The sequence below is a fragment of the Ammospiza nelsoni genome, chromosome 23 (genome assembly GCF_027579445.1).
Source record: "Ammospiza nelsoni isolate bAmmNel1 chromosome 23, bAmmNel1.pri, whole genome shotgun sequence".
Classification (NCBI taxonomy): domain Eukaryota; kingdom Metazoa; phylum Chordata; class Aves; order Passeriformes; family Passerellidae; genus Ammospiza; species Ammospiza nelsoni.
The window spans coordinates 3831464-3855653 of NC_080655.1; the positions used below are offsets into that span (position 1 = coordinate 3831464).

Here is a 24190-nt window from a genome sequence, read left to right on the forward strand (position 1 = left end):
GTCATAGAGGAAATGATAGAATCTGCTCCACAGGATGGATAATGCCTTTGCTCTATCAATTTATCCATCAGCCTATCAATCAAATTATCAGGGCTGCTTTAATCACTGTATCAAATCCAGCTGAAGATCTCTCCCTATCAGCCATTTATAAATAGCAAGTGTATAACACTGAGAGAGGATTTAAAGTGCTTCTTTGCAAGTGAAAGCTCACAAAAGGAGCAGCCTGCTGCTATTTTTACAAAATGAACACTCCTATCTTTTATTATAAATCTGTTGAGTGTTATGGCCAGAAGTCCCAAGCCAAGGGGCCCAGCCCAGGCATTGGTGCTTTCTGATTTTCTGCCTTAAACCCTCTTAACCTCAGCAGGATTGGAGCTCTCACAGAATTAAATCCGAGGTGTTTCAGACACTGAGGTGTTGCAGGGCCTCTGATATTTCTGTCTGGACCTTGACTGATGCAAGAGTCTCACACCAACCCACGATCTTCCTTTGGTTACTTTTTCCATGGATTTTTTTTCTTCATCTTGTAGTTTTCTTCCTTTTTTTAAATTTTTTTTTTGGTGGATTAAAAAGAGAAAAAGAAAAAAAAATGAACCATGAGAGAGGATTAAAGCAAGAAGAACAAATTTCAATTCTGTTGCAGTGGGGCCCAGAAAGTCCAGACAAGTCTCAGATATAAGAGTGTATAAGAGTGTATAAGAGTGTAAAAGTGTATAAAGTATTAATTCAGTGAGAAGGGACAGCCTGTGGCTCTGTGAGGGTGTGAACCACAGGGATTCTCACAGAGGGAGGGCTGGGATAAAATAAAAATCCTTTATTTCACATCTGCAACACCCAACCACTGCCTCCAAGTGCTGAGCCTGATCTCCAGCTCGTGTGGAGCAGCGTGAGGCTCAATGGGACCATTTCTATGGTTGCCACCAGGTCCTGCTGGCTGTCTGTGTCCCCCCAGGCCCTGGAGACGCCTCAGCAGGAGGATGAGCCTTTGTGCATGGTGAGTGCAGCACCCTGGGGCACAGAGCCCTCCACAGCCCCCCTGGGACCGCCTGGAGCAGCATCAGGAGGGGCAAATCCATCAAACCACATTGAAATTCCATAGATAAGGGCTGGGGTGGTTGTTGTCCCCTGTCACACACAGCAACCTGGTCTGGCTGAAAACGTCCCTGCTCATGGCAGGGGGTGACCTTCAAAGGTCCCAACCCATTCCATCATTCCACAATTCTGTAATTCCATCATATCTGCCATGTCTCTCTCCCCTCCAGCACCACATTCACCCCTGGAGGATTTTAAAAACCCTTCTGGGGACAGGCCCCAAAAATGAGGGGCAAAGAACTCAAATCATCCTTGAAAAACAAACCCCTCATTTTGAGCCACATCACCCCAAAACCAAAAAGCAAAATGAAAAAGCAAAACCAAAAGTTACCAGCAGCCCTGAGTCTAAAATGTGCCTTGAAGCCATGGGGGGGTTGAAAAGAATTTGGTGATTTCAGTGAGACTGAATGGTTTTCTCTCGTTCAGCTGGATTCCTGCTGTCACCTCACTTGTCACCTTGATACTCTACCCTCTCCTCTTGCTGACCCTTTACACCATGCTCAGCAGGAAAATTGGTAATTTAAAAATGCTTTTCCCGATTTGAGGTGGGTGTGGGATGGGAAAGGGGCAGGGCAGGGCTGGGCTGGGCTGGGTGTCATGGCTGTACACATCAGTGAGGGTTGTACAACCTTGTGTTGCTTCAAAACCATTTTTTTCTTGGTCACTTTTTTAGTAAAGTGCTGGGAAAATACCAAGAATCAGCTCACAGAGTTTTAATTCAGATGAAGCTGCAATTTCTAGCAGGGAATTCTTTCCCACCAACTGCTGCTCACATTTGCACAGAGCCCAGCTCTGCTTTGGGTCAAAATCATTCCCAACTTGCAAGCAGAGGCCCTGACACTGTGATTTGTCACTGGAGCCTCTCCTGGTGGGAGAGCAGGGCCCTGGATCGTCTCAACAATTGAATTGATGGATATGAGCCTGCTCCAATCATTATTTTGGGGTGGGCTGGTTTGCACTGGCGGTGCTGGAGCAGGGTGGGGTGCTCTGGGCACAGCAGGGACCAGGGCTCACTGTTTTCTTGCTCACAGCCCAGCATTCCTGCAGGATGCAGGTGAGCAGCAGCCCTGGGGAGCATCCCAGCCCTCAGCCCACGCCAGCTCCAGCCTCAGCGCCAGGAGGGGACCCGGCACAGAAACAACCTGGGACACAGAAACAACAACCTGGGGCACAGAAACAACAACCTGGGGCACAAAACCCATCCCCAGCCTATGCAGGTAAGGGGCTCTGCAGCCGTGGGGCATTGTCCTGGCACAGGGATGGGAGTTTTTGGGTGGCATTTGTGTGATGTCTCCTCCTTATGAGCTCTGGGGTGGGAGAAGGGCCAAGCAGGAGCTGCCTCCTCTTCCCACCTGGCTCTCCCTGCCCATTTCTTCCAGGGAAGTGAGGCTGGGAGGGATCAAACTGATCCTTTGTGGATCAGAATTTTCACTTCTGAGCATGTTTGCTTCTTGTCCCTTGATCCTTTTTCTCCCTCTAACCCTCTGGGAAGTGCTGGGGTGGTAAATGTTTTGTGTTTTTAAGGGAGCAGTGACACATCCTCAGACACCTCGGAGGACTCAGACAACGACAACCCTTCCTGCCCTCAGGTACCACGGGAAAATCATCCCCAGCCCACCTGGGGCAGCATCGGGAGGGGCAAATCCATCAAACCACATTGAAATTCCATAGATAAGGGCTGGGCACATTGAAATTCCATAGATAAGGGCTGGGGTGGTTGTTGTCCCCTGTCACATGCAGTGTTCCAGTGTTTCTCATTCAGAGGGAACCATCCCTGGGCACTTTAGGAAAATTAGGAAGCGAAATCTTCTCTCTGAGGGTGGGCAGGCCCTGGCACAGCTGTGGCTGCCCCTGGAGCCCCAAGGCCAGGCTGGATGGGGCTTGGAGCAGCCTGGGGCAGTGGAAGGTGTCCCTGCCACGGCAGGGGGAATGGGATGGGCATAAAATCCCTTCCAACCCAGCCCATTCCACGATTCCCTGCACTGGTGCATGGGCTTGAGGGCAAAGGCTCCTGGGTGGGTGCTGGGCCTGACCTGGGCTCCATTTTGCTCCCGCAGGGCTGTGGCCCAGAGGAAAGCATCAATTACACATCCCTGGTGTTCCCAGGGAAAGGCCCCGAGCTGGGCTCTGCCCAGGACTACGAGAACGTCAGGTCTGGGCTGGATTATGTCAACGTGGACCCAAAGAAGAGGAAAACACATTTCTGGCCCTTCTCCAGCCCCAGGGCATCCAAGAGGGTGGAGTACACCGAGGTGAAGCTGTGACACTGCTGTGGGGCTGTGACACTGCTGTGGAGCTGTGACACTGATGTGGGGCTGTGACACTGCTGTGGGGCTGTGACACTGACGTGGGGCTGTGACACTGATGTGGGGCTGTGACACTGCTGTGGAGCTGTGACACTGCTGTGGAGCTGTGACACTGCTGTGGGGCTGTGACACTGCTGTGGAGCTGTCACACCAGGGTGAAGCTGCTGCCCAGAGGTGCCCAGAGCCCCCAGCAGCTGCACAGCTGGCACTGTCCCCTTGCCCTGGCACTGTCCCCTTGCCCGGGGGCACTGCCTGGCACGGGCTGCAGCACTTGTGCCACCCCCACCCGCAGCTTCCTTGGCTTTTCCTTAAAGGCTCCACTGTTCCTGAGGGACAGTGTGGGGCAGGGAAAGGCTCCTCCCAGCCAGGCTGGAATCAGCTCTCCACTTCTGTGTCATGGCCTTTTGTCCCCTCATTTCATGAAAGCAAAAGAAACATCTCCCCCCTTGCCTCTCAAAATGGGAGGGAGATGCATTGATCCTCAAACCTGCACTGAGCTCCTCTCAGTGTTGTTGTTTTGCTCATCAGCCTCATAAAATCTTTTTAAATACAATTTTTCCACCGGCTTTTCCCTCTCCCTGTCTCCCAGCTTTTGCTTTCCCTGCTTTGTCCCTGCTCCAGGTGCTGGGCTTGGTCTCTCCCCACCTGGGCCACGTCCCTGCTCCTCATTCTGTATTTTGTTACTCCTGAATTTTCCAGAAATAAACTTCCAAAGTGCCTGGGAATGGGAATGGTGCCCCAGTGGGAGCCGTGTGAGGGGGATGGAGCTGCTGCCTCCTCTTCCTCAGGGCTGCAGCTGCCCCAAGTGTGTTTTAAATGGGCTCAGTAATGCTGTGATTTAATGAAAGGTTGTGAGACAATTGATTTGGGATTGATCAGTGGCCGGGGGAGACAGGCACTCCTGCTTTCATGACCTTGGGGTGCAGATCTGGCCCAGCTCGAAGGGCACGTGAAGGAAAATGTTCCAAAATCCCCAGCAATCCCTGGGTAACGTTGGAAAACCCAGGAGAAGTGTGATTATGGGACTGGAGGTAAGGCCAAAACCAGTGAGAGGAAATCTGAGAAATCTGATTCAACTGCCTGGCGATTAAAAAGTGACAATATTGAAGATTTCAAAATATTTTCCTCTTAATGTTTTATTTTTACAGCTTTAGCCTGTGACAGTGAAAGGAATAATGCCCGTGGCTCGCAGGGAATTTGGAACCTTTGTACACCACCCTCAGCAGCTTTTGAGCTAATGGATGTTATTTTCTGCCTTATCTATGATTTATTCCTGCACAAAACAGCTCCTGGGACTGCGGGGGAATTGAGTTCCTGCTCCCCGAGCCCATGGTGGGTTTGGGCTCCCAGTCCCTGCAAAACGAGCCAAAAGCAGCAGCAGCAGCAGCAGGGTGAGAGCAGCTGCTGAGCACAGGATGGGGTGAGAGCAGAGCTGATGGGAGAGGGCACAGGGGCACTCAGGACGTGCCCGGCTGAGCTGGAGCAGGGCCAGGGCTGCTCCCAGCAGCTCCTCGGGGATGCCAGCGCCGCATTTGGGGCGCTCCAGCGGGCACAGCGTGGGGCGGCACAGCTGTGCCCGGCACCAGGGGATGCCACAGCCCCGTCCTGGCCCCGGGCAGGCGGCACGGGGGCACTTCCAGACCACAGGAGCTGTGCAGCCCTGGGGGGGACAGCGCTGTCCCCGCTGTCTGCTCGGGTGCGGGAGGAGGAGGAGGAGGCGGCGGCGGCTCGGGAGCAGATGGAGCCGCGTTGCCGCCTGCCGAGCTCCGGCTGCTCTGCTGGCAGCTGGGAACACAAACTAGGGGACCTCCGGGAGGGTTTTGTGGATGCAGCATCCCCTGTTCCTGAAAGGTGCAGGATCCCTTCCCAGAGATTGCGGGATCCCCTGATCCCAAAGGATGCAGCATCCCCTGTTCCCGAAGGATGCAGGGTCCTCCCCTGATCCCAAAGGGTGCAGGATCCCTCCTCGAAGGATGCAGGATCCCTTCTTAGAGGCTGCAGGATCCCTCTCCGGAGGTTGCAGGATTTCTCGATCCAAAAGGGTGCAGGATCCCTTAATCCCCCTTGATACCGCATCCTTTCCTGGAGATTGCAGGATCCCCGATCCCAAAGGTTGCAGGATCCCCCTGTTTCTGAAGGATGCAGCATCCCCTGATCCCAAAGGGTGCAGGATCTGATCCCAAAGGGTGCAGGATCTCCAATCCCAAAGGGTGCAGGATCTCCAATCCCAAAGGGTGCAGGATCCCCTGATCCCAAAGGGTGCAGGATCTCCAATCCCAAAGGGTGCAGGATCTCCAATCTCAAAGGGTGCAGGATCTGATCCCAAAGGGTGCAGGATCTCCAATCCCAAAGGGTGCAGGATCCCCTGATCCCAAAGGGTGCAGGATCTCCAATCTCAAAGGGTGCAGGATCTCCAATCTCAAAGGGTGCAGGATCTCCTGATCCCAAAGGGTGCAGGATCTCCTGATCCCAAAGGGTGCAGGATCTCCTGATCCCAAAGGGTGCAGGATCTGATCCCAAAGGGTGCAGGATCTCCAATCCCAAAGGGTGCAGGATCTCCAATCCCAAAGGGTGCAGGATCTCCAATCCCAAAGGGTGCAGGATCCCCTGTTTCTTAAGGATGCAGCCTCCCCTGATCCCAAAGGATGCAAGGTCCCTCCCCGGAGGATGCAGGGTCCCCTGATCCCGAATGATGCAGGATCCCTTGATCCCCCTTGATGCCGCATCCTTTCCCGGAGGTTCCAGGATCCCCTGATCTCAAAGGATGCAGGATCCCTCCCCCGAGGTTCCAGGATCCCTCCCCGGAGGTTCCAGGACCCCTCCCTGCAGGAGAGCACCCAGAAGTTTCCCCAAACACGGCTGGGGGTGGATGCTGCGGCCGGAGGGGCTCTGTCCATCCCCACGGCAGCGAGGACACGGCGGACGCGGCGCTTTTCTGGGTGACACATTCCGATTTCTGCAAAACGCGGTGCCACCAGGTGGGGAGAGCCGCGCTCTGCAGCGAGAGCGAGCGGTGACGGTGTCACACCTGGAGCTGTCACACCTAGCAGTGTCACACACCTGGCTGTGTCACACCTGGCTGTGTCACACTTGGTGGTGTTATACACCTGGCGCTGTCACACCTGGCAGTGTCACACACCTGGCGTTGTCGCACACCTTGCAGTGTCACACTTGGCAGTGTCACACACCTGGAAGTGTCACACTTGGTGGTGCCACACACCTGCAGCTGTCACACTTGGGAGTGCTACACACTTGGCGCTGTCACACCTGGTGGTGTCACACTTGGTGGTGTCACACACCTTGCAGTGTCACACACCTTGCAGTGTCACACTTGGTGGTGTCACATGTGGCAGTGTCACACTTGGCGGTGTCACACATGTGGCAGTGTCACACACCTGGCACTGTCACACGTTGCGGTGTCGCACACCTGGCGCTGTCACACACCTGGTGGTGTCACACTTGGTGGTGTCACACACCTGGCAGTGTCACACACCTGGCACTGTCACACGTTGCGGTGTCACACACCTGGCAGTGTCACACACCTGGGAGTGTCACACACCTGGCGCTGTCACACCTGGCAGTATCACACACTTGGTGGTGTCACACCTGGCAGGTCACACTTGGCAGTGTCACACACCTGGTGCTGTCACACACGGCACTGTCACACCTGGCGGTGTCACACACCTGGCAGTATCACACCTGGTGGTGTCACACTTGGTGATGTCACACCCGGCGGTGTCACACTCGTTGTTGTCACACTCGTTGCTGTCACACCCGGCGCTGTCACACCCGGCGCTGTCACAGCCTAGAGCGTGCCCAACTCTGTCACGGCCTCGTCGCAGGGCGGGTGCAGCTCCCTGGCGCCGTCCCCGTGCAGGGGCACCTGGTGGCTGTGGCTCAGGACCGTGGTTTTCCTGCTGCACAGGCTCCCGCTGGAGTTGGGTCTGCGCAGCCCGGCCCGGGGGGCGCCCCCAGCAGCCCCGGCAGCCCTGCAGGAGGTGCCCGCTGAAGAACAGGTAAATCCAGGGGTTGCAGCAGCTGCTGAGGCTGGCCAGCAGCATGGTGATGCTGAAAGCCACGTTGGTGGACTCTGGAGAGGAGAGAGAGAGAGATGAGACATCCCCAGGGGCTGGGCAGGGTGGGCAGTGGGCAGTGGGCAGGAGCTGGGGGCTCTCCTGGCTCACATTCCCGTCCCACTGGCATTCCTGGGGGATGGAAAGTTGGGAAAACCAGAACCCTTCACGTTCTGGAGAGCCAGAACCCTCCAGGTTCTGCAGAGCCAGAATCCTCCAGGTTCTGCAGTGCTGGGGCACATCCTCTGAGAGCTGAGAGGATGTGGTTCTGCAGTGCCAGGTTCTGCAGAGCTCGTGTGCTGGAGCACATCTTCTCCAAGGTAAGACCTAGCAGTTTCTGGGCTTTCCTTCAGCCTCTCTGCTGCCCAAAGCATCTCCCAAATGACTTTCAATCTTGGGTGAAAGTCCAGAGGACTTTAAATCTTGGGTCCCTTTTTCTAGAGATAGTCCTACTTCAGGAGTTAGGAAAACTACTGAAGGTTTACAGGGGAAAATAATTCAATATTTGAACTCAGAAATCCACTTCTGAAACCTCAGAAAATTCCCAGAGGAGAGGAAAGACACGCTGGGAAGGGGTGGGGTGGGCAGTGGGCAGGAGCTGGGGGCTCTCCTGGCTCACATTTCCATCCCACTGGCATTCCTGGGGGATGGAAAGCTGGGAAAACCAGAATCCTCCAGGTTCTGCATTGCCCATGTGCTGGCCTTTCCTTCAGACTCTCATCTGCTCAAAGCATCTCCCACAGGACTTTCAACCTTGGGTGAAGTCCCTTTTTCTAGCACTAGTACTACTTCAGGAGTTAGGAAAACTACTGAAGGTTTACAGGGGAAAATAATTCAACATATGAATTCGGAAATCTGCTGCCCAAAGCCTCTCCCAGATTTTCAATCTTGGGTGAAGTCTCTTTTTCTAATAGTAATACTACTTCAGGAGTTAGGAAAACTACTGAAGGTTTACAGGGGAAAAAATTCAACATTTGAACTCAGAAATCCACTTCTGAAACCTCAGAAAATTCCCAGAGGAGAGGAAAGACACACATGGCAAAGATGTCTTTGCACATCCCTATTGATGATGGCCAGAAATCGTCACTTCTCAGTGTTTTTTTTCTGAAAGGAATGATCTAACTGGAAATTATATTTTATACATTTACAGGGGAGGAAATCCATATGGTATTGTATACATTTATAAGGAATTTTAGGAGGAAATTTTATGCATTACAGGGAAGGAAACCTGTAGCCTTCCTCATGATTTTTATCATGTAAAAAATCTGTTTAATCTCCATGATATTTATAATGTAAAAGTCTGTAGCCTTCCCCATGATTTTTGTCATGTAAAAATCTGTAAAATCCTCATTATTTTTATCATGTAAAAGCCTGTAGCCTTCCCCATGGATTTTTATAATGTAAAAAATCTGTTAAATCCCCATGACTTTTATAATGTAAAAACCTGTAGCCTTCCCCATAATTTTTATCATGTAAAAATCTGTAGCCTTCCCCATGATTTTTATAATTTTTATATTTTTATATTTTTGTATTTTATTTTTATACTTTTATATTTTTATATATATATTTTTTTTAGATCTGCAAAATCCCCATGATTTTTATCATGTAAAAGCCTGTAGCCTTCCCCATGATTTTTATCATGTAAAAATCTGCAGCCTCCGCATTTATTTTTAAATACCAAGGTGACATCCATCTCTTTTTATTAAAAACCCAACTGCAATCTTGGCATGTCCAGGGCTCTGTGCCCAACTCCCGTCACCACTCACCATCATCAGGAGCATCCCGGTCCCACACTGACCACATCTGCACGCTGAAGAAGGGCACCCAGCAGGTGACAGGGGTGGCCACGATGACGAAGGTCATTATTTTTATAATGTCAACGCCTGTAGCCTTCCCCATGATTTTTATAATGTAAAAATCTGTAAAATCCCCATGATTTGTATCATGCAAAAACCTGTAGCCTTCTCCACGATTTTTATCATGTAAAAATCTATAAAATCCCCATGATTTTTATCATGCAAAAACCTGTAGCCTTCCGCGTCATTTTTATCATGTAAACACCTGCAGCCTCCCCATTTATTTTTAAATGCCAAGATGACATCCATCTCTTTTTGCTAAACACCCAACTGCAATCGTGGCTCTGTCCCCCACTCCCGTCACCACTCACCAGCATCAGGAGCATCGCGGTCCCACACTGACCACATCTGCACGCTGAAGAAGGGCGCCCAGCAGGTGACAGGGGTGGCCACAGTGACGAAGGTCATTATTTTTATAATGTCAAAGCTTGTAGCCATCCCCATTATTTTTATCATGTAAAAATCTATAAAATCCCCATGATTTTTATAATGCAAAAACCTGTAGCCTTCCCCACGATTTTTATCATGTAAAAATCTGTAAAATCCCCATGATTTGTATCATGCAAAAACCTGTAGCCTTCTCCACGATTTTTATCATGTAAAAATCTATAAAATCCCCATGATTTTTATCATGCAAAAACCTGTAGCCTTCCGCGTCATTTTTATCATGTAAACACCTGCAGCCTCCCCATTTATTTTTAAATGCCAAGATGACATCCATCTCTTTTTGCTAAACACCCAACTGCAATCGTGGCTCTGTCCCCCACTCCCGTCACCACTCACCAGCATCAGGAGCATCGCGGTCCCACACTGACCACATCTGCACGCTGAAGAAGGGCGCCCAGCAGGTGACAGGGGTGGCCACAGTGACGAAGGTCATTATTTTTATAATGTCAAAGCTTGTAGCCATCCCCATTATTTTTATCATGTAAAAATCTATAAAATCCCCATGATTTTTATAATGCAAAAACCTGTAGCCTTCCCCATGATTTTTATCATGTAAAAATCTGTAAAATCCCCATGATTTGTATCATGCAAAAACCTGTAGCCTTCCCCACGATTTTTATCATGTAAAAATCTATAAAATCCCCATGATTTTTATCATGCAAAAACCTGTAGCCTTCCCCATCATTGTTATCATGTAAACACCTGCAGCCTCCCCATTTATTTTTAAATGCCAAGATGACATCCATCTCTTTTTGCTAAACACCCAACTGCAATCGTGGCTCTGTCCCCCACTCCCGTCACCACTCACCAGCATCAGGAGCATCCCAGTCCCACACTGACCACATCTGCACGCTGAAGAAGGGCGCCCAGCAGGTGACAGGGGTGGCCACAGTGACGAAGGTCATTATTTTTATAATGTCAAAGCTTGTAGCCATCCCCATTATTTTTATCATGTAAAAATCTATAAAATCCCCATGATTTTTATAATGCAAAAACCTGTAGCCTTCCCCATGATTTTTATCATGTAAAAATCTGTAAAATCCCCATGATTTGTATCATGCAAAAACCTGTAGCCTTCCCCACGATTTTTATCATGTAAAAATCTATAAAATCCCCATGATTTTTATCATGCAAAAACCTGTAGCCTTCCCCATCATTGTTATCATGTAAACACCTGCAGCCTCCCCATTTATTTTTAAATGCCAAGATGACATCCAGCTCTTTTTGCTAAACACCCAACTGCAATTGTGGCTCTGTCCCCCATTCCCCTCACCACTCACCATCATCAGGAGCATCCCGGTCCCACACTGACCACATCTGCACGCTGAAGAAGGGCGCCCAGCAGGTGACATAGGCGGCCACGATGACGAAGGTCATCTTCACCGTGCGGATCTTGGCGCGGGAGATGGTGCGCACGCTGCTCACCCTCGAGGGCTGCCCGCCCTTCCCCGCAGGGTTGGCACCTCCAGGGGCACCCACCGCGGCTCCCCCCGTGCCAGGGGCACCGCTCTGGGTCTTGCCCTTGAGGTTCTTGCAGATCTCGTGGCAGATGAGGCTGTAGCACACGCTGAGGACGCCCACGGGCAGCACGAAGATGCACAGCGTGGTCCAGGTGATGTAGGCGCGCGCTCCCCACGGGTACCCAAAATCCGCCCAGCAATCCAGCACCCCCGAGCCCGGCCGCACCTCCCGGAGGGAGAAGATGAACACCTGGGGCAGGCTGAGCAGGCAGCTGAGCAGCCAGGTGAGGCCGATCATGGTGTAAGCCTGGCGGCTGGGCTGCTGCAGCGACTGCAGCGGGTGGCACACGGCCAGGTAGCGGTCCAGGGTCATCACCAGCAGCATGTAGGTGGAGGCGAACATGCTGAGCACCTGCAGGTACTTGACGGCCCTGCAGAGAGGGTCGGGCCCCAGGAAGCGGTAGGTGACCTTCCAGAGGAGCTGCGGCAGCACCTGGAACAGCGCCACGCCCAGGTCGCTCAGCCCCAGGTGCAGGATGAAGAGGTGCATGCGGCTCATCTTCCTCCTCAGCCGGTACATGGCCAGCAGCACGCCCAGGTTGCCCGCGGTGGCCACGGCCAGGATGGTGCCCAGCACCCCGACCTCGGCCTTGGCCAGCTCCTCGTCCCGGGTGTGCAGCACCGTCAGGTTGGGGGGCCCTGCCAGGCTCAGCAGGCCCTGCCCGTGCCCAGCTGGGCTCTGCTGGGAGCTGTTCCAGCCCCAGCCGGGCTCCATCCTCCTCTCTGCAGGAGCACGGAGCTCCACGGCTCCTCTCTGACGTCCTGCTGTCCCTTTCCCTGTTTCTCCTGAGCTCCAGCTCCTCTGCCCTTGGGCTGGGTTTTACCCCTGCTGCGTCCCTCCCAATGTCCCCAGGCTGGGTTTTATACCCTGGCAGGTCCCTCACAGTGTCCCCGTGTGTCACCGTCCCTGGGATGTGTTTTACACCTGGCAGGTCCCTCCCCAATGTCCCCAGGCTGGGTTTTACCCCTCCCGGTGTCCCTAGGCTGGGTTTATTACCCTGCCAGGTTCTTCCCGATGTCCCCAGGCTGGATTTTTTTATCCTGCCAGGTCTCTCCTAATGTCCCCAAGCTGGATTTACCCCTGCCAGGTCCCCCCCCCCCCCCCCCCCCCCGATATCCCCAGACTGGGTTTATTACCCTGATTCTTCCTGATGTCCCCTTGCTGGATTTTTTTATCCTGCCAGGTCCCTCCTAATGTCCCCAGACTGGGTTTTACCCCTGCCAGGTCCCCACCCGGCTAGGGGCTGGATGTGCTTCCTCCAGCAGTCCCCAACACCAGGGCACGTTGTCACTTGTCACCTGTCACACTAACCCCGTGTTAGGCAGCTGCAGTTCCCTCTCTGCCGGGGCTGAAAATATTCCTGTGGAGCAGAGAGGTGCAAGAACCCCTGGTTCAGCCCTTGGTACTTCTCTTCTCTTCTCTGAAAATTCCCAAATCCCTGCTTCAGTCCTGGATAGTTCTCTTCTCTGCACTGAATGTTCCCAAATCCCTGGTTCAGTCCTTGATGCTCCTCTTCACTGAACGTCCCCAAATCCCTGGTTCAGCCCTTGACATTCCTCTCGTTTCCACAAACCCTTCCCAAATCCCTCTTTCTCCCTGCACTGCTCACCCTGTGCATCCCCTGTGCAGGTAAATCCGAGGGGAGAGAGAAATCCTCCTTAAAAGCAGCAGAAATCTCTACAGAGGCTGCATCCCTTCGGCTTTTCATCCCCAGGAGAGCAGCCGGGTGAGCGTGTCCCAGCCCTGTCCCTTGGTGTCCCCAGGCTGTGTTTTATATCCCAGCAGGTCCCTCCCCGATATCCCCGTGTGTGAGCGCCGTCCCTGGGATGGGTTTCACACCTGGCAGGTCCCTCCCCCATGTTCCCAGGCTGGGTTTTATCCCTGCCAGGTCCCTCCCGATGTCCCCAGGCTGGGTTTACACCTGGCCAATGCCTCCCCGGTGTCCCCAGGCTGGGTTTTACCCCTGCCAGGTCCCTCCCGATGTCCCCAGGCTGGATTTTACACCTGGCCAGTGCCTCCCCGGTGTCCCCAGGCTGGGTTTTACCCCTGCCAGGTCCCTCCCGATGTCCCCAGGCTGGATTTTACACCTGGCCAGTGCCTCCCCGGTGTCCCCAGGCTGGGTTTTACCCCTGCCAGGACCCTCCCGGTATCCCCGGGCTGAGTTTAACCCCTGCCAGGTCCTTCCTGATGTCCCAGGCTGGGTTTTACCCCTGCCAGAACCCTTCCAGTGTCCCCAGGCTGCATTTTATCCCTGCCAAGTCCCTCCCCGATATCCCCAGGCTCGGTTTCACATCTGTCAGGTCCCTCCCCGATGTCCCTGTGTGTGAGCTCTGTCCCCAGGCTGGGTTTAACCCCTGCCAGGACCCTCCCAGTGTCCCCAGGCTGGGTTTATTACCCTGCCAGGTTCTTCCCGATGTCCCCAAGCTGGATTTTATATCCTGCCAGGTCCCTCCTGATGTCCCCAGGCTGGGTTTTACACCTGGCGGGTCTCTCCCCCAATGTCCCCGTGTGTGATCACGGTCCCTGGGCTGAGTTTTACCCCTGCCAGGTCCTTCCCTGTGTCCCCAAGCTGGATTGTTTTACCCTGGCAGGTCCCTCCTGATGTCCCCAGGCTGGGTTTTACACCTGGCCAGGTCCCTCCCGATGTCCCAGGCTGGATTTTTTTACCCTGTTAGGTCCCTCCCAATGTCCCCAGGATGATTTTTACCCCTGCCAGGTCCCTCCCTGGTGTCCCCAGGCTGGGATTTTACCCCTCCCGATGTCCCCAGGCTGGGTTCTTACCCATCCCGGTGTCCTCAGGCTGGGTTTTACCCCCGGCAGGTCCATCCCGATGTCCCCAGAGCTCGGGGACAAGGGGGACATGGGTGCCCTGCAGCAGGAACCAGACATGCCCCAGTGAGTGCAGCCGAGCTCAGCCCCGCAGCAAAGTGGTTGCAAACATCATTTATTGCCACCACTCAATAGGAATTGATTTTTTTTCCCATTTTCTTCCAAAATCTGGGAAAAATTCCTTGGAAAAACAAAGCTGGTGGGGAAAAGGGAGCTGGAGATGTCCCAGGTTCTGTGCAAGGCTGGCTGGGAGCTGAGGGAAAGGGACTGGACAGTGGGATGAGGGCAAATGGTGTAAAAATTTGGATTTTTTTTTTTTTCTCCAATGGGGAAATGGGAATTATTATTTTTTTCCAGTGTGGAAAATCCAGGTGAGTCTGGAGCTGAAAAGGTCTTGGATTTCACCTTCCTGAGAATTTGGGCATCTCCTCACCTTCCCTTCTGTCCACACAATTCCACTTCTGTTTGGCAACATCCAGCCTTAGTTTGCCCTGCTGGTTTCTAAATTATGGCAAGAAGAAGTGAAATTCGTCTATTCATCTATTTTCAGCCCCTTTTTCCCTTTCTCTGTGGGGAAAAGATGATCCAAAAATCACCTGGCGTGGCTTTTGTCCCACCTGGTGTGTGCTGGACACGGCTCTGCTATTCCATGGGAATTCCCTGTGCAAAAAGCTGAATAAATTTGCAGATCACCCCTAACAACCCTAAATGAGCTCAGTTTGTGTCTAATTAAAAGACATTCACCCTTATGAGGCCCTGTGGATATAAAGTACCCATCAGAGAGTGCCTGGGAAGGGCTTTGGTGGATAATTTGATTTTCTGTGTTTGGGATCAGCTGTCTGATTTTCAGCAAGATTAATAGAGGGTAATATGAAAAAAAAACAACCTTAAAAAGCAGTGAAAGGCTGAGATGAAGGCAGAGATGGAAGGGCAGAGAGAAAGAAACACTGACAGGTTTTGAGGGCAAAGTTGTTTTATTTTCTGGCAGCATTTTGGTTTGGGAGCAATTCCCTTGCAGTCAGAGCTTTTACTCCAGATTTTCCTGAGTTTAGCTACAAGGAGAATTCTTTTCCTTTAGTTACAAGGAGAACTCTTTTCCAAGAGAAAAGAAAACTGAGCTAATTTTGTTTAGTTTGGAGGAAAACGGAGCTAATTCCCAACTAAACCACCCCCTTGGAACCTGGAAATTCAATTTTCTTTAGAGGGAAGAGATGTCACCACAGGAAAGAAATTAATTTTTTCTTTTGGAGCAGATGGAATGGAAAATAAACTCATTCTCATTTGTGGGTTTGCTGAACATTTTGAGGCACCAGCAGCAGCTCCTGGGCTTCAGGAACACCAGGGCTGGGATTTGCAGCGTGGAATTCCTGCCTGAGGAATTGCTGCAGCCTGGGCAGCCCAGGTTGGGCTCTGCCCCTTTGGCAGCAGAGCCTGGAGGAGCTGGGGGATGAGGAAAAACCCAGGTTTTGGGCAATTTTTATGGCCATTTTTGGCATTTTTGATGTCCAGGGAGGGTACCTGGGCAGGGTTGGGGTGAATTCCAGCCTGGATGTTCCTGCTGCAGGGAGAGCCCTGAAATGAGGGAAAAATCACTGGGAGCCCTCCCTGCCACCTGGGAGAGGCTCAGGGAACACAGCAATGCATTTCCAGCTCCTAAATTTGGTTTATCAGGATAAAAATGTCACTGTCACATTTTCTGCAAAAATCTCTTCACCAGGATTTCTTCTCCTGGGAAGCTGAGAAGCCTCAGATAAAAGGAAAACAATAATTATCTGATTTGCTTCTCCTGTGTTTGGCTGCTTTGGAATGTGGTTGGAGATTGTTTACCCACAGGTGATTGTGTCATTGGTTTAATGAGAATTGGTTTTAATTAATGACCAATCACAGCCAGCTGTGTCAGGCTCTGAGGAGTCAGCAATGAGTTTTTCATTATCTCCATTATTTTCCATTCTGTTATTTTCATTATTTTCATTCTTGTTAAACCTTCTGTCTGTATCCTTCTCTTTCTTTAGTATAGTTTATTTATAGCATAATATAATATAATATAATATAATGTAATGTAATATAATATAATGTAATGTAATATAATGTAATATAATGTAATGTAATATAATGTAATATAATGTAATATAATGTAATATAATGTAATATAATATAATATAATATAATATAATATAATATAATATAATATAATATAATATAATATAATATAATATAATATAATATAATATAATATAATATAATATAATATAATGTAATGTAATATAATGTAATATAATGTAATACAATATAATATAATGTAATATAATACAATATAATGTAATATAATACAATATAATATAATACAATATAATATAATACAATATAATATAATGTAATACAATATAATATAATGTAATACAATATAATATAATGTAATATAATATAATATAATATAATATAATATAATATAATATAATATAAAATATAATATAATATTCTAGAATATAGAATAATAGAATATAGAATAATAAATATATATAATAATAAATATATAATAATGAACATATAATAATAAATATATAAAATTATATATAAATTATATATAATAAAAATATGATAAAATATAAAAAGTAAATATTAAAATAGAATAATATAATAAATATATATGATAAGATAATAAATATATAAAATATAAATGTATTAAAATTAAAAAATATCAATAAAATAATATAAACATATAACAATTAATATAATACATATTATATATTATATATTATATATTTATTATATATTGTATATTATATATTGTATATTGTACATTGTATATTGTATATTATAATAACATATATAGAAATACATAATATAATATATATAACAATTAATATAATACATTATATAATACATATATAATATATTATACATAATATAATGCACAATACATATATAGATAAAATAATATAAGATACAATATAATAATAAATATATAAACTATAATAATAAAGATATAAGGATATAAATATAATAAAAATAAATAAAATAAAATAATATTAAAAATAAGAAAAAATAAATTAAATAATATTAAAAAAATCAAAATAAATTTAAAATAAAATAAAAAATAATATAAAATAAAAATAGAATAGAAAATAGAAATATATAATATAATAATAAATCAGCCTTCTAAGAACCTGAAATCATATTCTCCTCTCTCACCTCATCCTGGGACCCTCACAAACCCAACACCAGTGCATTGCACTGCTCTTTTTGCAGCTCTAGATCCCAGCACAGCACAGAAATTGCTGCTCCTGCTCAGCTGGCACCCTGAGCTCATTGTGGGCAGGGATTTTGTGATTTTTGTGATTGCTAAATCACTTGGCACAGCACCTGGTGACTTTGTTTTGTGGGCAGCTTGCTGGTTAAATAAACAAAATGTGCTGGCTCGGGTTTATGCGCTGCCTTCTCAACGCAAATATTTCATTTGTGGTGTGTGATGCTGTTAAATTTTATTGCTGACAGCACGGAGCAGGCTTGGGCTGCCTTCAGCATTTAATCACTGGAATGTTTTCTGTGGTTCAGGGCAGGAAAAGCCAGATTTGGTCATTTTCTGCTGCTTCAGATGCCATAAAATTAATGGTGTTGCACTGTCGTGGGGTTGTCTCCTTGGAAGGGCTGAGGGCAGTAATGAGGGCTGGGAATTCCTGCTGTATCCTGTTCTATTAAATGCCAATTTCTGTCAAAATGAAGCCATGAATGGGCTCCCCCTCCACCTCCTGAAAATATAAACTCATAAATTGCTGAATCTTCAAAGCCCAACCTGCTCTTGCTGTTCACCTGTCTTTTGTCCTTTTTGTCCCTCTCAAATCTGGACAATTTGGATGGTGAAATTTTGATGTAATTCTGATTTTTGTTTGTGGCTTGCAGTGTTTGTGAAGTCAGGAAATCGCTTTGTGGTGTCTGCCTGGGGGAAATAAATTTTGTGTGAGATTTGGGGGTCTAAAAGGATTCAAACCAGTCCTGGTGCATCCTAAAACCTCAGGAAATGTCCCAAAAATGTGAAATTGCCTCTAAATATTCACCTGGGACTGAAGAGGAGCTTCTAGTATTTAAAGCCACAAGTGAAACCTTTTCCAGCCTCACCTTTTCCAGCCTTACCTTTTCCAGCCTCACCCTGTTCCCTCATTCAGATTTGGGTTTTTTCCACTTAATTAAAACCCCTGCTCCTTATTAATATATTAGAGAGCATACATAAATCTGCTGAGCACATGGGGAGTGCCCCAGAGGGGGGGCTGCTGGGCAGAAGGGGAATTTTCATGGAAAATCCACGGGAAGCTGTGAAAATTGGCAAGCAGAGCAACAAAAGCTGACAGGGGTTGTGCCAAAAATTGCATTTTTAAAGGATCAGGGCTCAAAATGTTGCCTTGAACATCAGCTGAGCTGGAGGGGCTGTGTCCAAGCTGGGGGTTTTAAACATCCCTCGCTTCATCCTGATGTTTGGGACAGCCCTGGCCACCAAAACACCCAAAATCTCCCCAAATCACCCCCAAAATCACAGGTGAGACCCCACAGAGGTCAGTCCAGGTCCATTCAAACCAGTCCTGGTCCATTCAAACACCTCAGGAAATGGGAAATTTAAACCATTCCTGCCCTCATCCTGAATTTTGGGACAGCCCTGATCACCCAAATCTCCCAAATCACCCCCAAAATCACAGGTGAAACCCCACAGAGGCCAGTCCTGATCCATTTTAAAACTTCAGGAAATGGGGAATTTAAAACATCCCTCCCTCATCCTGATGTTTGGGACAGCCCTGGCCACCCAAACACCCAAAATTTCCCCAAATCACCCCCAAAATCACAGGTGAGACCCCACAGAGGTCAGTCCAGGTCCATTCAAACCAGTTCTGGTGCATTCTAAAACTCAGGAAATGGGGGATTTAAAACATCCCTACCTCATCCTGATTTTTTGGGACAGCTCTGGCCACTCAAACACCCAAAATTTCCCCAAATCACCCCCAAAATCACAGGTGAGACCCCACAGAGGCCAGTCCTGATCCATTTTAAAACTTCAGGAAATGGGAAATTTAAAACATCCCTACCTCACCCTGAATTTGGGGACAACCCTGGCCACCCAAATCTCCCAAATCACCCCCAAAATCACAGGTGAAACCCCACAGCAGTGGAATTTGGAGCCTCCTGTGCCTGGCACAGTCTGTGATGATCCAGAAAATCCAATCCCAGGCTGGTAAAGAACATCAGGAGCTCCCTGGTGAATAAAACAAATCCCAAATCCAATCCCAGGCTCTTCTTGCAGCTGATAATAAATATAACTCAACAACAACAACAACAACAACAACAACAACAACAACAACAATAATAATAATAATAATAATAATAATAATAATAATAATAATAATAACTACTCCATCAGAGTTCACCTTTTCCTTCTTGTTTTTATTTTTAAAAAATAAAAATATCCAAAATATTTTGGATATTTTCATTTTGACCCACATGTGTGGAAACCTGCCTAAAGAGAGGCAACTGCCAGAGGTAAAATTGAAGCCACAGGCGTCCAAGATAGCAAATTACTTGTTTATCATCCTTAAACTCTCCCTGTTGGTTTCCTGGTGTACCCAGGGATGTTTAAAGCCTTTGGTAGCTGTGAAATGCTTCAATTTCCTCCCCTGCTCCCTCATCTCCTTTCGCTGTTACCATCATTAGCATTTAAAAACCAGACACAGCTTTACAACCTTAAAATCAATAATGGAAAAAAAAAAAAAGAGAGAGCAACAACCAAAATTACATTTCAAGGCTGGAAATAAATGGGTTTTTTCCTGTCCTCTGCCGTGTGTGTGGACAGACAGAGGGGAAAGGAGGATTTACCTGGGCCAAAATTCCCACCCAGGTACAGTGGCCAGGCTGGAAAAGCTGAAAAAGCTGGAAACAGCTGGAAAAGTTTAGGATATGTAAATTGCAGGTAAATACAAAGGGAAAGAGAAATTCTCCTTAAAAGCAGCAGAAAAATGCACATCCATTTGACTTTTCATCTCAAGGAGAGCAGCCAGGGTTTTATACCCTGGCAGGGATAAAAATATGCAGTGAAAAATATGATTTGTGCATGAATTTTTCAGTAAAAATCTGATTTGTGCATGAGATTTTTAGTGAAAATCTGATTTGTGCATGAGATGCTTATTTTCAGTGAAAATCTGATTTTTGCATGAGATGTTCAGTGAAAATCTGATTTGTGTATGAGATGTTCATTTTCAGTGAAAATCTGATTTGTACATGAGATTTTTCAGGCCCTAGGAGGGCACAGGATTTAAAATCCGAATTAATTGAATATCTCAGTAGAGGAGGAGTGAATTAGAACCTTGCCACTGAGAGGAATGACAGATTTGTCTTTCCAAACGAGCTGTGGGGCTGCTGGTGGATAAAACCAGCACTGGGAGATAAAAGAAACAATGGGAAGGATTCCACTGATTGATAAATGGAAAAGGATATTTGATTTTACAAATAAACTTTAGGTTTGCTGATAAATGAAATTAGACATTGAAAGATGAAAGAAGCAATGGGGAAAAACCTTAAATTCCATAAGAATTAAAAATTAAAAGGGAGGGTTGTACATTAGAGGGAAATCTTTGGTATCAGATGTTTGGGGAAGTCTGAACCTCTCAGGTACCTCAAAAATGGGGAAAAACCCCTAAATTCCATAAGAATTAAAAACTAAAAGGCAGGGTTATATATTTGAGGGAAAAATTTTGTTTGGAAATGGGCACCAGGAGTTAAAATCCAAATTATTGGATCCAAATTAAGGGCAACAGGAGTTAAAATCCAGATTATGGGATCCAAATTAAGGGCTCCAGGAGTTAAAATCCAAATTATGGGATCCAAATTAAGGGCTCCAGGAGTTAAAATCCAAATTAAGGGCTCCAGGGAACCCTTCCCTGCTCCCATCTGCCTGTCCCTGGGGAGAACAGAGGATTAATTCTCAATCTGCTCCCATCTGGGCTGCCTGGCAGGGCAGTTAATGCTCCTTAATCCCCTGCCAGGCTGAGGTGTCTGAGCAGGAGGTGACAAAGTACAGAGGTGGCACAGAGAGTCCTGTGGCAGGGGCTGGGGACAGGGACAGGGATGTGAGGGAACAGCTCTGGGGAAATAAAAAGGGTTAGGAACATGTGGGGTCAAGGGCAGAAACGTGTGGGAGCAGCTGTGGGGAAAGGGAAGGGGTTAGGAAAGTGTGGGACCAGGCCGGGAGAAAGGAAAGGGGTCAGGAACCTGTGGGATCAAGGGCAGAAAGGTGAGGGACCAGCCCTAGAGAAAGAAAAAGGGCAGGAACATGTGGGACCAGCCCTGGGGAGGGGGTTAGGAAAGTGTGGGACCAGGCCTGGGGACAGGTAAGAGACAGGAACCTGTGGCGTCAAGGGCAGAAATATGTGGGACCAGCCCTGGGGATGGGGAAGGGGTCAGGAACATGTGGGACCCGCTCTGGGGAAAGGGAAGGGACAGGAATCTGTGAGGTCAAGGGCAGGAACATGCAGGACCAGGCCTAGGGAAAGGAAAAGGGTTAGGAACATGTGGGACCAGGCCTGGGGAAAGAAAATGGGTTTGGAGCATATGGGATCAGCCCTCGGGAAGGGGAAGGGATTTGGAACCTGTGGGATCAAGGGCAGGAATGTGAGGGATCAGCCCTGGGGAAAGGAAAGGGACAGGAACCTGTGGGGTCAGGGGCAGAAACATGTGGGGCCAGCCCTGGGGAAAGGCAAGGGATCAGGAACATGTGGGACCAGGCCTGGGGAAAGGTAAGGGACAGGAACCTGTGGGGTTAAGGGCAGAAATATGTGGGACTAGTCCTGGGGAAAGAAAATGGGTTTGGAGCATGTGGGATCAGCCCTGGGGAAGGGAAAGGGATTAGGAACCTGTGGGGTTAAGGGCAGGAATCTGTGGGACCAGCTTTAGGAAAAGAGTTAGGAACATGTGGGATCAGCTCTGGAGAAAGGAAAGGGGTCAGGAACATGTGGGATTAACTCTGGGGAAAGGTAAGGGACAGGAACCTGTGGGGTCAAGGGCAGGAACATGTGGGAGCAGGCCTAGGAAAAGGGAAGGGGTTAGGAACATGTGGGACCAGGCCTGGGAAAGGGTTAGGAACATGTGGGATCAGCCCTGGGGAAGGGGTTAGGAATGTGTGGGACCAGGCCAGGAGAAAGGAAAGGGGTCAGGAACCTGTGGGGTCAAGGGCAGGAATCTGTGGGGTCAGGGTTAGGAACATGTGGGGCCAGCCCTGGAGAAAGAAAATGGGTTTGGAGTATGTGGGATCAGCCCTGGGGAAAGGGAAGGCCAGGAACCTGTGAGGTCAGGGGCAGGAATGTGTGGGGCCAGCTCTGGGGTAAGGAAAAGGATTTGGAGCATGTGGGATCGGCCCTGGGGAAAGAAAAGGGGTCAGGAACGCGTGGGATCAAGTCTAGGGAAAGGGAAGGGACAGGAATCTGTGGGGTCAAGGGCAGGAACGTGTGGAAGCAGGCCTAGGGAAAGGGAAAGAGTTAGGAACATGCGGGACCAGGCCTGGGGAAAGAAAATGGGTTTGGAGCATGTGGGATCAGCCCTTGGGAAGGGAAAGGGATTAGGAACCTGTGGGATCAAGGGCAGGAATCTGTGGGACCAGCCCTAGGAAAAGAGTTAGGAACATGTGGGATCAGCCCTGGGGAAAGGGAAGGGACAGGAATCTGCGGGGTCAAGGGCAGCAGCATGTGGGATCAGCCCTGAGGAAGGAGTTAGGAATATGTGGGACCAGCTCTGGGGAAAGGGAAGGCCAGGAACCTGTGGGGTCAAGGGCAGGAATCTGTGGGACCAGCCCTGGGGAAAGAAAATGGGTTTGGAGCATGTGGGACCAGCCCTGGGGAAGAGGTTAGGAACGTGTGGGGCCGGCTCTGGAGAAAGGGATTAGGAACATGTGGAACAAAGGGGTTAGGAACATGTGGGAGCAGCTCTGGGAAAAGGGAAGAAAGAGAAAGGGAAGGGGTTAGGAAGATGTGGGAGCAGCTCTGGGAAAAGGGAAGAAAGGGAAGGGGTTAGGAACATGTGGGACTAGGCTTGGGGAAAAGAAAGGGATTAGGAACCTGTGGCGTCAAGGGCAGGAACATATGGGAGCAGCTCTGGGGAAAGGAAAAGGGTCAGGAACAAGTGGGATCAACCCTGGGGAAAGAGAAGGGACAGGAACCTGTGGGGTCAAGGGCAGGAACATGTGGGACCAGCTCTGGGGAAAGAAAAGTAGTTAAGAACATGTGGGGTCCAGGGCAGGAATCTGTGGGGTCAGGGGAAGGAATACGTGGGACCAGCCCTGGGGAAAGGGAAGGGATCAGGAACGTGTGGGATAAAGGGGTTAGGAACATGTGGGACCAGCCCTGAGGAAGGGTCAGGAACATGTGGGAGCAGCTCTGGGGAAAGGAAAGGTGCCAGGAACCTGTGGGACAAAGGGGTCAGGGACATGTGGAACCAGCTCTAGGGATGGATTCTGCCTGGCCCCGAGCTCTGCTGTCCCTGCCCTGGGTGCTCTGAATCCCCCTGGACACCATTCCCATGCTCTGGGATGCTGAGCAGGCATTATTTGGGATAATTCCCACTCCTGTCAGTGGGACAGGCAGGGATGGCCCAGCTCGGGTGTGTTCAGTGCTCAACTCTGAGGGAAATCAGATTTAAAACTCCCAACAGCTGAATAAACTTCTCCTCTCCATTTCTAACTTTGCCTCGTGAAGCTGAAGGCCTGATTTCCTTTGTTATTTTATCACAAAGCAGATTCTCCGAGGAGCCTCTTTCCGAGCAGGAATTCTCATCTGGGAGAGGAGGGAATGGTGGCTTGGATGGCAAAGAGCTCTGATAAAAGCAAAACCATCCACCTCATCCTCATTGTTCACCGAGAAATTCCAGCAGCACGGAATGGGAGTGCTGAATCCTCCTCAAAATCAGATTTTAACTATTTTAAGCCCCTGATAACGCTGAACCAAGGGGATGCAACCCCGATTTTCCAGGCAGATGATAGACAGAGAGGATTCTTTTAGCCAGAGGCAGGATCAGGCTGTGACAGTCGGTTTTGTGCCTC

General features: G+C 48.7%; 2 protein-coding genes across 2 annotated transcripts; one reads left to right on the plus strand and one right to left on the minus strand.

The window, feature by feature from the left end:
• Positions 1 to 242: 242 nt before the first annotated feature.
• RHEX (regulator of hemoglobinization and erythroid cell expansion) lies at positions 243 to 3356 on the plus strand. Its single transcript, XM_059487738.1, is given in 7 exon segments — positions 243 to 324; positions 872 to 952; positions 955 to 994; positions 1519 to 1607; positions 2124 to 2309; positions 2617 to 2681; positions 3150 to 3356. Coding segments are annotated over 7 exon segments (750 nt in total).
• A 3847-nt stretch (positions 3357 to 7203) lies between these two features.
• AVPR1B (arginine vasopressin receptor 1B) lies at positions 7204 to 12009 on the minus strand. The gene is given in 3 exon segments (XM_059488038.1): positions 7204 to 7368; positions 7370 to 7488; positions 11055 to 12009. Coding segments are annotated over 3 exon segments (1239 nt in total).
• Positions 12010 to 24190: the final 12181 nt, after the last annotated feature.